The sequence below is a fragment of the Ruditapes philippinarum genome, unplaced genomic scaffold, assembly GCF_026571515.1.
Source record: "Ruditapes philippinarum isolate M1 unplaced genomic scaffold, ASM2657151v2 ctg607_1_1_1_1, whole genome shotgun sequence".
Taxonomy (NCBI): domain Eukaryota; kingdom Metazoa; phylum Mollusca; class Bivalvia; order Venerida; family Veneridae; genus Ruditapes; species Ruditapes philippinarum.
The window spans coordinates 169,501-183,046 of record NW_026854188.1 but is presented as its reverse complement, the minus strand read 5'-3'; the positions used below and the strand labels follow the sequence as shown (position 1 = coordinate 183,046).

Below are 13,546 nucleotides of genomic sequence, written 5' to 3'. Positions count from 1 at the left end.
ACAGGGTAACACCATTTTAAATCTCAGTTATTTTATTCAACCTCTGACGTCCAAATGTAACCTTTACCTTGGTGTCATTGACCTCTTAAAGTCTTTATGAAGGAAGGTATTTCAAAGGTCAATGTAATATTTTGAATAACTCAAGTTAAAAACCAAGATCTGAATGTTAATTTTCAACAAGTATATATCCATTACATAAATTAATAACAAAGTTGTAGAAAATTTTCATAAAGCAAAATGGAAAACCTTTTAAAGATTTAAACCATATTCACTTTACTCAGTCTAACACATCATTAGATCTAAATAGTTATCATATCTGTTCACAAATTATTAACTTTAGCAGAAATTAACTAAATTTTTATTTTCATTTTGCACTTGAGGATCAAAGACGGTCATACTTTAGTTAAAATTTGTCCAAAGTGTTGTTATGTTCAAATATAAATCAAATCCATTCGTTCATAGTAGTTTAATTTACAATCTATTGCTTACTTAATTTATGGGTGTCACAGAGACCCTTATGCTTTTCAATTAAGAATTTGAATCCATTCCTTTCAGTAAAATGTGTAATTATCACAATATTAACTATTGGGTATTTATTGTCTTTTTCACAGTCATAATCTTATAACAAAATTAGTTACTATAATCACTTACAATTCTTGTAAATGTATTATGCATGAGAGTTCATGTAACTAAAAAATGGCTGAATGCAACAATGACTTAAAACATAACTGTTACAAACATCAAACTCACATGCAGCAAATGTCTGTATACCAAAAATGCCAATAAAATAAGGATAAATAACAAAATAAAAATCAACTGATTAAGCCAGTCAAAAGTTATTGCTCCATAATTTTGATTTCATATACAGTTTTAACTATAAGTAGTCTATATTTCACAGAAGCACAAATGAAACAGTACTCAGGTGTGATTTTATGGTGGCATGTTGTCTAATGTTTGTCACAAACATAACCTGCTTGCATGTGAACTAGGAAACATAAATATTCCAAGATTTAACAAAATCAATACTTACTTTTCAAACATCACATTCAAAATGTCGTGGATGGATGACTTCCTACAATACCTCAAACTTTTAAACAGTCCCTGAAATCAGTTCATTAAAATCATATTGTAAAAGAGGTTTTTTCTCAGTTTTAATTTAGTTTTTTTGACCCCTGTAGATTTTGTGTAGAGTTTTTAAGTTTTATTGTTTCAAAAGCTTAAAAGGCCAAGAGTAAAAAGCTTTTAAAACAATGACAATTTTGCAGCAAAATGGATTTTAATCAAGGAATACTTGAGTTTTCCATGCTGAAAGTTCCACTTCTCAGAAATCATTAGTGTCAGCCATTAAAAGTTGTTAAGTTGTGGTATATCTTGTATGCCTTCAGATAGGACTTTTCTTATTGTAACAACCCATCATATATATAACACTAAGAATCAATATTAGGTCTGTCTCAAAACAATTAATCAGAAATGATCACAAAAAGGTTTGCTGTCAAGCTGGTCATTTTACTTTGAGTTAAGGAAGCCAAAACCTACTTTCACCACAATGACTCATTATGGTTATCATTCCTGACAAGAAGTTTAAGTTACCTTCCATTGGTTCAAAAGATACAAATTGGACATAAAATTGCTGTATGAATAGAGGAATGATTAGGGACATTACCAAAGTTCTTTCAGGTGTGTTATCAGGAAAATAAGGGCCGAGGTACTTAATGACAATTCTATGAAAATTTTGTTAAAATCCTCTGAGAAATGTAGGAGTTGTGCAAAAAACAGAAGAAATTGTTTGTCTACTGATATACAATGATCCAATAAGTTTTCTGTTTATAAAAGTAAAACCTTCCAGACAAAATATAAGGATCCACTTCAAAGTCGAATATATCATATAATATACATACCACATAGGCAACAGGAAAATGTTGTCTAAACACCTCCACAACTTTTTCATGGCTCTGTAAAACTGCATGATGTATTGGTAGAAATCCATCCATATCCTGTATAGTGGCACACGCCCCACTCCTGTTAAGAAAATCATTCAATTAAATAATTTACTCTTGCTTTAGGTGACCATTGTTTGTTTTTCTTCATAATTAATCCATCTAACCCACTTTCCCATATAACTAACCTTTAACTATTGATTTATCCGCAAGCCATGGAATACTAGTCTCATATAATTTTCTCTATCAGCAGTAAGAGGCAAATGTCCGAGATCATTTGTCACAAAGAAATTCAGCCTCACCAGAAGATCAAACTAGCAACCCAAGCAGGTGAACTTAAAGTCATAATGGATTTTACCACATAAACCGCGACGCAGGAGTGTAATAAAGCCATTTAATAAAAACGATATTACACTAGTGTAATAACACTTTGACGTGACATCATTTGCGCTATATAGAAACATAGCGTTAAAGCGCGCTAATGATAGCGTTACACTATGGGCGCGTCATTGAAAAATTATTCATTTTAACAGTTTACTGTTCTTATTTTACATATGTGATAAATAGAATATTATATTTGTGTAGATTCAATACTAAATTTATTGAACTCGTTGAATAAAACAATATTTTGCTCGCCAGAGGCTCGCATAATATGATTTTATTCAACTCGTTCAATAAATTTAGTATTCAACTACACTCATTTAATATCCTCTATATATCTCACAGACAAAATACTAGCTTTAGGTCATAATGGATTATATTTCACAGACAAAATACTAGCTTTAGGTCATAATGGATTATATTTCACAGACAAAATACTAACTTTAGGTCATCATGGATTATATTTCACAGACAAAATACTAACTTTAGGTCATAATGGACTATATATCACAGACAAAATTCTAACTTTAGGTCATAATGGATTATATCTCACAGACAAAATACTAACTTTAGGTCATAATGGATTATATCTCACAGACAAAATACTAACTTTAGGTCATAAAAGATTATATCTCACTGACAAAATACTAACTTTAGGTCAAAATCGATTATATCTCACAGACAAAATACTAATGAAAAATGATTACACAAAGGCAGGAGTGAATACAGAAGTACAAGTATATACTTAATAAGAAGAAAGATTTACATGTGTATGATATAAAAAAGTATACAATTTTTTTGTTTGATTCCAAAAATGGTTCAATATTATTTAGTCCCACATATTTTTAACATCTTCAAATCATATTTATTTTATTTCTGAAAGCATTTTGCAATTTATACTGTTATACAGTTTGACAGAAACAATCTTCATTACATAATTTTGTAATATGATTGGCACTAATTTTACTATTAAATGTTTGAATATATAAAATAGTTAAGAATGGATTTACAGAACAAATAGGTCATTGTAAAATTACCTTGATCTGGGACACTGGATCTAATTTACCACGCTTGTATTTATCACAAATGGCAATCTGACATTTAATATCATCCTACCTTAGCAAATATGACCGTAGCAGAATAGAAGTCCCAGATCAAGGTTGCAAATCAACATATTCATATAACAACCTTATTGTATTACTGTGATAATAAGAATGAAATCAATAAGACTCTCAGGTGAATAAAAGGACACATACCCAAGAAGAATATCACAGCATGCATCATGACCAGCCTTTGCTGCCATAGCCAGAGCAGTTAATCCAGTCTGAAGGTAAAATTATCATATGTCAGAACCAGTCTCGGGTAAAACAAGCAAATTCGTTGAATTTGCATCCACTGCCAAGTACTGGTTATTACTTACACAACAACTGGAGACATAAGGCTTTATGTTTATATTTATTAAAACCAGTCTTTGATGATTGACATAGATATGCTAAAATCCAGACAATAGTTCTGAAAATTCATGATTGACACAAATATGCTTAAATACAGTCAATTGTTGCAAAGAAAAAATGTGCATAATTTTTTTTTATACCTTGTTCATGATAAAAATTCAGGGCCTGCAACATGGGCCATAACTCCATGTTAAATAGTATGTCAATGAGATACAAATTTCCTTTTTATATTGATGGTTCCAATAATGTCTTGTTGAAATCAATCCAGTAATGACAAACAAAATTTAGCATTCTAACACGACCCGCATTTTTCCCTATTGAACATAGAAGAACCGAAAGTGTGTGTTATTTTGCTATTAAGTCACTGTTTGACGTTCTATATTTAGACTTGTGACGTAATCATTATACACGTGACGTAACCACTAAAAATGTGACGCGTTGACAATAAGTACGGAAACAAACCAGGCGCAATTTAGCTTGATATCAGGTATGGCAGCATTTATTTGTTAATGTCGTGTTAGAATCGAAATAATATATCCAAATCGGTGATTTTATTGCTTGATAAAATCACTGTTTGTCGTTCGGATGCGCATCATTATATCACTCGGGCTACGCCCTCGTGATATACTTGCCCGCATCGGAACTCCAAACAGTGATGTTATTGAGCAATAAAATCACAGTTTGGGATTATTTCTTAAATATTGCACAATTTGCATACTGCACATGATCAAAGGCCATAACTCTGTGTTAACCCTTTCGCTGCCAGAGGGTTATTGTTTTATTGATCACCTATTTGCCAGAGGGTTTTCTAAGAGATTACTATATTATTAATTAATATAATTATTATTATTTGTTATTAGTATTGTAATAATTATATATGTTTCCAAATCTGTTAGTTTAATAATAATTATTGTTGATGGTATAATTTTCTTTATATTTATTATTATTATTAATTTATTATTATTATTGTTATTGTTATTATTATTATTATTATTGTTATAGAAACGGCAAAAGCCGTCCATATGGCAAATACGCCGAAAATAACAGGGACGGCATAAGCCGTCCCTATGGCAGTGAAAGGGTTTTAGAAACAAGGCAACAATATGTGCATCTACTCTTGGTATTGATTGTTCCAATAAAGTTTTCTTGTAATCCAGCTTGAAGTTACAGAGAAATAGCGCTGGAACGATTATTAGTATATGCATATTGCATAACTAATAAAGGGCCATAACTCTGTGTTGAAGGGTCGGACAGGAACATGGCAACAATCTGTGCATCTACTCTTGGTATTGATGGTTCCCATAAACTTTCATTGAATTCCAGACAAAGGTTGCAGAGAGATAGTACATCAAAGATTATTGCACTATATGCATACTGCATAACTAATGGTCTGACTGGAACAAGGCGAAAAATTGCAAATCTCCTTTTGGTATTGATATTTCCCTTAAGTTTTTTGTAGAAATCCAGTCAGTAGCGCCGAATTGATTATTGCTCTATATGCATACAGCATAACTAATCAAGGGCCATAACTCTGTGTTGAAGGGTCTGACCCAAACAAGTTGACAATATGTACATCTCCTCTTGGTATTGACGGTTCCCATAAAGTTTCATTGAATTCCATTCAGTAGTTGCTGAGAAATAGCACAGAAATGAAATTTGGACAGACGGACCGAAGGATGAACAATGCCAAAATAATATCCCCCTCATGATTCCATCAGCGGGGGGTAATTATCATAACTATATGCTAAAACCAGTTTCCAGGTGAAATTGTCAGTACAAAATGTAATGATATAACTTGTGTAAAGATGAAAAATAATAACTAAAGATAAAATCCCTAGGGTGGGGTCAATATTGAACCCAGGAGCATGATTCATATCAGTTTTGTTAAGGTCAATAAGGCATTGCTACATGCTTAATACCTAAACTCTTGACACTGTAATTTCACACAATAAGACTTAAATGAGCTTTCCTATAAAAGTCTATATAAACCATGTAATCCCTGGCAGGGCAGGACCAGTTCATTCTCAAGAAGCCAAAACCTGTGTTATGCACATCATCTTATTATACTAGTAAGTAATATTTTTCTGTCAAAAAGTTTCTTTTTTTTTTCTCAATTTGATCAAAAGATACTGAGTGCATGCTAACCATAGAAATTCATACAAAATGATTAAGCGTGACCTTGGCCTGATGAAGGTCAAACTTCGCTCTCCATATTGGGTCATTTTGGTTAACATTTCTGCCAAGAAGTTTCAACTTCCTTCAATCAGTCCAAAGGATTCAGAGCTGACACAAAATTGCTAATAGATGAACAAACAGACAAACGACCAGGTGCCTAACAATATAAGGTGAATTTTTTGGGGCATATAAAAATGAAATATATGAAAAAGAAGTAGATAAAGTGAAATACAATACCTGGGTATGCTGAGCATCTATGGTATCTTTGGACACACTGAGTAATGTTTCTAAGTTGTGAATTCTGAAATCAATGTACATTCAAACTTTTTAGTTTTACACAAAGTCTATCTATATTTTGTTATTTACGGAATTCATTAACATAGCATTGGTTTAATGCACATTTTTTAAAATGTATTTATTGTATATGCATTGCGTCTTTCATCAACAATGTTTTTTTAAAACCTGTATTTTTCCAATTAAATTTCATTCTTCAATGTTTATTAACAATGTCTTTGGAATTAAAATTTCATTTATCATGTAAATGTACTATCCCATTCAACTTTAACCGTATGGATCCAAAAATGATTATTTTGTTATGCCCATTTATAAATACATATTCATAAGTATACAGTATGTACCCACACAATTTCAACTCAATGGCATGTGTACAAAAAATCATAATATATCTACAATTAGATAATATCATTGACAGAAAATATACTCACTTTGCATTTGAAGCAGCTACCATGATTAAAGTATTGTAGTCCGAGTCTACAACTGTCAGATCTGTTGGACGCAAGTCAATAGGATAAACAGCATCCTGTAACATTATTTTAGTCTGATTTTAAAACATATCTGTAGACATAACTACAATAAAACTATAATCTATGCTAACACCTCTCAATGACAATTCTTCCATACTTGCAGCAAATATTTGTTCAAAATGTCAGTTATTCTGATTTGTCATTGATTCTACAAAGGGTACTGAAAAACAACAGCTTCATGAATTTATTTGACAACATATTTGATCTAATGGCTTTATGCCACTTGGTATCATTCTTGCTTAGATTGCCATGTAGCTACATATTAACAGAGAAGAAAACATGCATTTATGGATATAATCAAGCATGTGCAGGCATATGTTAAATGTTTCTTAATATTTGTGATTAATGCCGTTATGTTGAAATAGCTGACTTTAATGACGGCCATGGTAATTTTATTATCAAAACATAGCTGTCGAATCACATTTCACTCGCATGTAAAAAGTGTGACAAATTTTTTTTTTCATAGTAAAAAGAAAAACTAATAACAAAACATGGAATTACCCAATCAAAACTTTACTTTTATGCAAGAATAACACTAATGCACCTTTTCTTCCTGCATTAACACCTGCAGAAGCCCTCAAATTTTCATAAATCCATAGCCCTGTCAACTTCAGCTTTAAATGTGTCCTGAGAAATACTTCTGCAGATGATTAAATGCTCAAAATGGATATTTTATCCCTCAAATATTGACAAGAGCACATTCCGCGGCAGTTTTAATACATTTAACTAAGATCCTGTGAAACTACCAAAGAAAAAAAATCTATTTATTAATTTTTTCAATGAATATAAATTATATAGATTCACATACACATATTTTTAAAAAAGAAAGTGCATTCCTGGTTATAGTCACAAAAGCAAAGATTATAATAATTTTCTGGGAATACAACAAAGGAAAACTTAACAAGAAAATAGTTAATAGCCTAAGTCATTTTCTTCATAAATAAATGCCTGACTAAATCATTCGGAAAATTTCAAAATATATACTGACTTAAAATAGCAAACATTGCTGACTGTGATTAAACTACACAGATATGACGGCTAATCTTGATCTGCACGAGTTGCACGAGTAGAATCTATTGACACCAGCAGGCTAAGTGTTAAGGAAGTTCAGTATGAGAAGTATAATAAACAGAGCTTGGTCAGACTGCACTGATAGTATGACGTTGTATATACACATTATATTTAGTTTGATGTAAAATTTACTTTAATAGATACATTTGAGAGAATAAAGATAAATGTTTAAGTTTTTGTCACAGGACTGTATTTGTTCTGTATCAATTTACAACCCTTGCTTCATAATGCAGAAAAAAACGTTCAATTATCAGGATTGATGTCATAATTAAAAAGCAAAAAAGCTAAGTGGTAGCTGCAAGGTCAATTTAATCAAGTGCTATTTCTTAGTTTATTAACAAATTAGGATTCAATTCACAACAAAGAAACAGATTTTATTATAAATTGTACAATATCACAGACACTCAGGATATGCATGTAGATACTGATCTCTACTCCAACTGACCAAACACCTTTAACCCACAAACTGCTGATTTTTTAAATAGACTTGTCCAGCTTCCAATTTTATATCTATCCATTAACAATTTTTGGGATATCAAAATGTAAAATGTTGGTAGGTTAACAGAAAACAGACTGCACAGATGACAAAGGCAATAAAAACTTAATAACTTTCATTTTGTAAATTCCAAATTTTACATACTTAAGTTCATCAGGAAAGAAAAATAGATACTACATGTATTAGATTTTATCCTCTAAAATTGTACTTAATATATTTTTAATAACTTGCATGATTATTGTTTTGGTTCTGGATTCAATGAAGTACGTAAATAAAAATTAAAGAAATGTGTTTAAGGAGTGTAGAAAGTTAAAGTGAAGGTCAGAACATAACTCATGTGTCTGCGTATAGAATAAATTATTTATCAAAATAATATTTTCTTAATTGTGTGAATTGTTCCCCAATTTTTATTTTTTTCTTACCTCATTTTCAATAATTGCAAAAACTGCACTAGTATCTACAGTTAACTGTTCAGCCTGTATATTCATTCAATTATATTCAAAACATTTTTCTTATTTTTATTTTTATATGAGAAAAGGTTTTCTCAAACATTAAACAAAAGAGGACAAGTTTCCTATACAACTCATTAGATCTGTATAAACTGTTCACTGTTGATTTACACCTTTTTTGTTGTTTAATATATTTTTGTTCACAAATAAAGTTAAATTTTCAACATGTGAATTTAACTAATTTTATAATAGAACATAGCTATATGGTAACATACAATTTACAAAAAATAATTTAAAACAAGAAAAAAAAAGTAATTGAGAAAGAGAAAAAAAAACATCAGCATAAATTTCATTTTCAATGATTTTTAAAAGTGGTTTTCCAGAATTTTTTGTCATAAGAGATATTCCTATTTTGTTAATCCGTAATATACAATGATTATTTCAGAGATTTCAAAATCAAGAATTTATAACGTCCGAGCAGCTAACATAATAACATACAGCAGTAATATAGGCTACCAAGAATCTTTACCGCTGACAATGACTTGATGTATTTCATTATCACACAGAAAACACCAAAAAGTTCATTAACACCATATCTAAAAGACTTAAAGTTACCTAAACACTATATATAAAAGACTTAAAGTTAACATAACACCATTACTAAAAGATTAAAAGTTAACTAAACATCATTCCTTACTTACATTTTTAACCATGGAACTAAGATGCTGACATCTCTGCTCTCTATGTAACTGAACAATTTCTTTACAGTCTTCTGTTGAGTTGCTAAGCAACGTGACATCGTCAGGACGACATTTATCTTTATCCTCAACATTTACGTCTGCCCCACGCTTTACAAGACAACTAACAAATAAAAATGATTTTAGGGTAAGGAATGAGAATTCTATTATTTTCTTTTCCTGATTTGTAAAAAGTATTGAAATATGGCATATGGAAATTTGTCTAGAGTCGGACCAATAAGACTACATGTAGGGTTATTGGATACAGTTTAAGTGTAGAAGTTGGTACTTTCATTACAATCCAACCAACAAACAATCTTAAATAAGAGCCACCGTCTAGCAAGGGCCATGCTTGACTTGTTTCTAAAGACAAACACATCAGAGGAAGAATATAGCCTTGAACCCCGTTGTATTGGTATATTTACCCATTAACACAACTGCACTTAACAAGAGCTGTCGGTAGGACAGCAACGCTCGACTATTCTTAGTGCTTGATAGTAAAAAAAAATGCTTGATACAGTTACCTCCTCCTGTTTACAGGTTGGGGTAATGATGGTGAACAAGTGTGCAAAGTTTCAAAGCCATATGTCAATGAACTTTGAAAATATTTGAGGTATTACAAAAACTTTAACATAAATTCTAAGTCGAAAAAGGGGCATAATTCTGTCAAAATGCTTGATAGAGTTACCTCCTCCTGTCTACAGGTTGGGGTCATGATGGTGAACAAGTGTGCAAAGTTTCAAAGCCATATGTCAATGGACTTTGAAAATATTTGAACTATTACAAAAACTTTAACATAAGTGGTTACGCCGACGCGGACGCTGACGCCGACGCCGACGCTCGGGTGACTGCAATAGCTCTACTTATTCTTTTCAAATAGTCGAGCTAAAAATTTAAAATCTCACTGAATCTTTATTTTGTTTCATTTATTTTGATTCTTTTGTCATAATATTTACATGGCAAACATCACTGATATATACATGTAGTTTTTAGCTTTGGAATATACGGATATTTACAGACATGTCAAATAGGTAGAATTAGGTAGGTCATGCCATTATATCGATGCATTGTGAGAATCGCTCAGTAAGTCAAAGTTTGGGAAGCCTGAACCATCTTTATGTTAGATTTTTCAGTCAATTAGAAACGGAGATGTCTGTTTTAAAATGTCAGCATAAATTTAGGAACTTTTGACAGACAGTAAATGTACTTTTAATAAGATCACACATTTATAAGTCTATTTATCATCTACAATGTCTTATGGTACTTGAAACATGTTTTTGATCATTTTTATGGCATAAAAACAAATGCGAAAGATTTTCGTGACACTGATGTAAATGTAAACAATCAGCAGATTGCGCATTTTGCAAAAATCGAAAGATTTGTAACTAGATTGATACAGTGAATAGCATGATACAATGGGGTTCCACTATAATAGTAAAAAGAATTCCTACATAACAAATAAAATTAAAATTTCATATTTGACCTTGGTGTGCAAGGTCAATCAAAGGGCAAAGTCATATTTGAGTTAATCATCATGTCTGTTTTATCATTTTATCATGTGTTCTTTTGTCCAAGTATGAATGAAATCAGTAAAATAAATAACTTAATTAAGACAATTTAAGCAAATTTCAATAATTTGACCTTGATTGTCAAGTGGACAAACAAAGAGTCATATTAGCATAATAATAGAAAATCATATAACAATGGACAGTGCGCTCCAATTTTCTCAGTACTGGATAGTAATATGAAAGCAATTTCCGAGTTGGCATCTTTTTATATGACAATAAACATGCATACCAAGTTAGAATCGAATAGCTTTAATAATTTCTGGAAAATGGACCTTAAGGAAAAGGTAAACCAAGGCCAATGCCGATGCCGTTGAGAAGGAAATGAAAAAATTTGTTGTTGAAAAAAATGATGCTATAATCATGATCATATTCAGTATAAGCTATAAGGAAAATTACTCAACACAAGCATAGTTATAATTCAACATATAATAAATTAATAATTCAACCTACTTGACAACGTTAACATGGTTATGGCTAACAGCATAATGTAGAGCTGTTCTTCCATTCTCCTCATTCTGTTTATTTGGATCTGCTCCCAATACACACATTAATATCTGCAAACATCATAAGAGAAATGTATTAATTTTTATCTGGAAATTTTTAATCATGATCCAAGAGACCCAGCTTATAAAATCAGGTTTGAGCATTCTCACTGAGCTTAACACTAGCCACTAGCCATGGCCCAGTGGTTAAAGTTGTTGATTTCAAATTACCTGTCCCTAACTGATGGAGGTTCAAATCCTGTTTGAGACTCTGGATTGTTTTATGTCGGGAAGATATCCAGCTCGGTTACTGAACATATGTGCATGAAATAATGCAAAGAGAGCTCCTATGGTCTTCCTTCACCACTTTGAAAGTTTGAAAGTTGCCATATGACATCTACTATGCTTGTGCGACTAAAAACCCAACAACAACAAAAAATATGTATATTTATATAAATGAACACTGCTGGTATGTGTATAGAGTCTATGTGGTGACCCTACAAGGGCTTTAATTGATGATCTATAGGTTGACCAGCTGATATTTTAACTACTATGATATAGGTACATAACACTGATGATCACAGTGTATATGTAACAACATTGTATATTAGTTATAAAGATTTTTGACAGGTTATATGGCCCATATTGATAAGCATCATTTTTAGTGAGAAAAGTGAGACTCATTCATAGACAGCAGCGGTGTATATAAAACTATATAAACATCATGATTATCCAATGAAAAGCAATGTTACAAACATGCAGTATTATAAAGAGATTTATAACTTACATCACAATAGTTACTATCACCATCCCTGGCAACAATCATTAGTGGAGTAAGACCGTCTGAATTACACAGATTAATGTCAGCATGTTGCAGACGAACCAATGACATCAACACTGGTAGCTGACATATTCCTGAAAAACAAAGGTTAAAGGTCACACAGATTATGAGAGATGCAATGTGACATTTAATTATATGATGTCAAACTTATTATTGAATGATTTCATTGGATTCATTGATGTTCCACAAATTGTTGTAAAGTATTCACATTGTATTAAAGATGATGAATTAAGGTAGTCCTTAATGGAAAAATTTGTAGAGATTTTTTTTCAACTTTGCAAGCTTTAATTTTGAAAAATTTAAGAAAATTCCTTGCACTACTTAAATTTTTCTTCTTTGCCTTAGTAAAACAATACTAAAATTTCCAATAAGGGGTCATGTGTTAATTTGCTACCTAAATATGCTGTAAAGAACGAGCATATACATTATATTACCAATCAAAAGTCATTAACATGACAGGTAATCTTAAAGTTAGCATTAATGAAGTATTAATTTACCCAGCCAGGTTCCTAACAAATATTACATTCAAAATTTCAACACAAAATCACTTGAAGCCTATCTTTGAGTTAAATTAAAGATTAAACAAAATGTGAAAAACATCATGTCTTGTTGTAAACGTTGCGATATTATTTCATACCTTTTGTATCTTTAAATCATTTTGTTTTAAAAAAATCACTTCCTTAGCAAGTTGTGTAATATCAAACTGTGTTTTAAAGTTATCCAACGGTATTGTTGTGCTGATATTTTGCATGTGTCTTATCAGCCACTACTATGTTATTCATGGGCAAATTTTACTAAACCTATTGTTTTAGTTTCCACTGAAGATGACTTATTGTGCACGGGTAATCATGTTTTGCATGCTTTTCTTGTTATACTTAATTGTAAAGGCGGGAAATTCTTACTATAAATAGAATTATTTTTTATATTTTATCATAATGGTAAAATTAAATAAATTAGTAAAACTAATTTCTTAAAGGGACTCCACTGAGGTTTAAAAGCCTTAAAACATAACATTTGATTTTCTTACATAAATGAGCTGGGGCACTTTAAACAGAAATATATGCAAAAATAGTTAAGAAATATACTTTAAAATAAATTGAAAATCGTATTTTTATGTTTTTCTTAGCCCAA

At 31.1% G+C, this 13,546-nt stretch overlaps 1 protein-coding gene across 4 annotated transcripts in view; it reads right to left on the bottom strand.

Annotated features, from left to right (window-relative positions):
- The window catches only part of LOC132739343 (ankyrin-3-like), a 70,020-nt gene that overhangs the window by 26,406 nt on the left and 30,068 nt on the right, over positions 1 to 13,546 (bottom strand). For 3 of the 4 annotated variants that reach the window (XM_060727039.1, XM_060727038.1, XM_060727041.1), the window contains 9 exons: positions 12,362 to 12,489; positions 11,543 to 11,646; positions 9,489 to 9,648; positions 8,761 to 8,814; positions 6,673 to 6,767; positions 6,185 to 6,248; positions 3,575 to 3,642; positions 1,899 to 2,019; positions 1,031 to 1,101 (listed from right to left, as the gene is read on the bottom strand). In XM_060727039.1, the coding sequence (XP_060583022.1) occupies positions 1,031 to 1,101; positions 1,899 to 2,019; positions 3,575 to 3,642; positions 6,185 to 6,248; positions 6,673 to 6,767; positions 8,761 to 8,814; positions 9,489 to 9,648; positions 11,543 to 11,646; positions 12,362 to 12,489 (865 nt within the window). The remainder of the gene's footprint in view (positions 1 to 1,030; positions 1,102 to 1,898; positions 2,020 to 3,574; positions 3,643 to 6,184; positions 6,249 to 6,672; positions 6,768 to 8,760; positions 8,815 to 9,488; positions 9,649 to 11,542; positions 11,647 to 12,361; positions 12,490 to 13,546) is intronic. The other variant, XM_060727040.1, reaches the window with a different exon arrangement.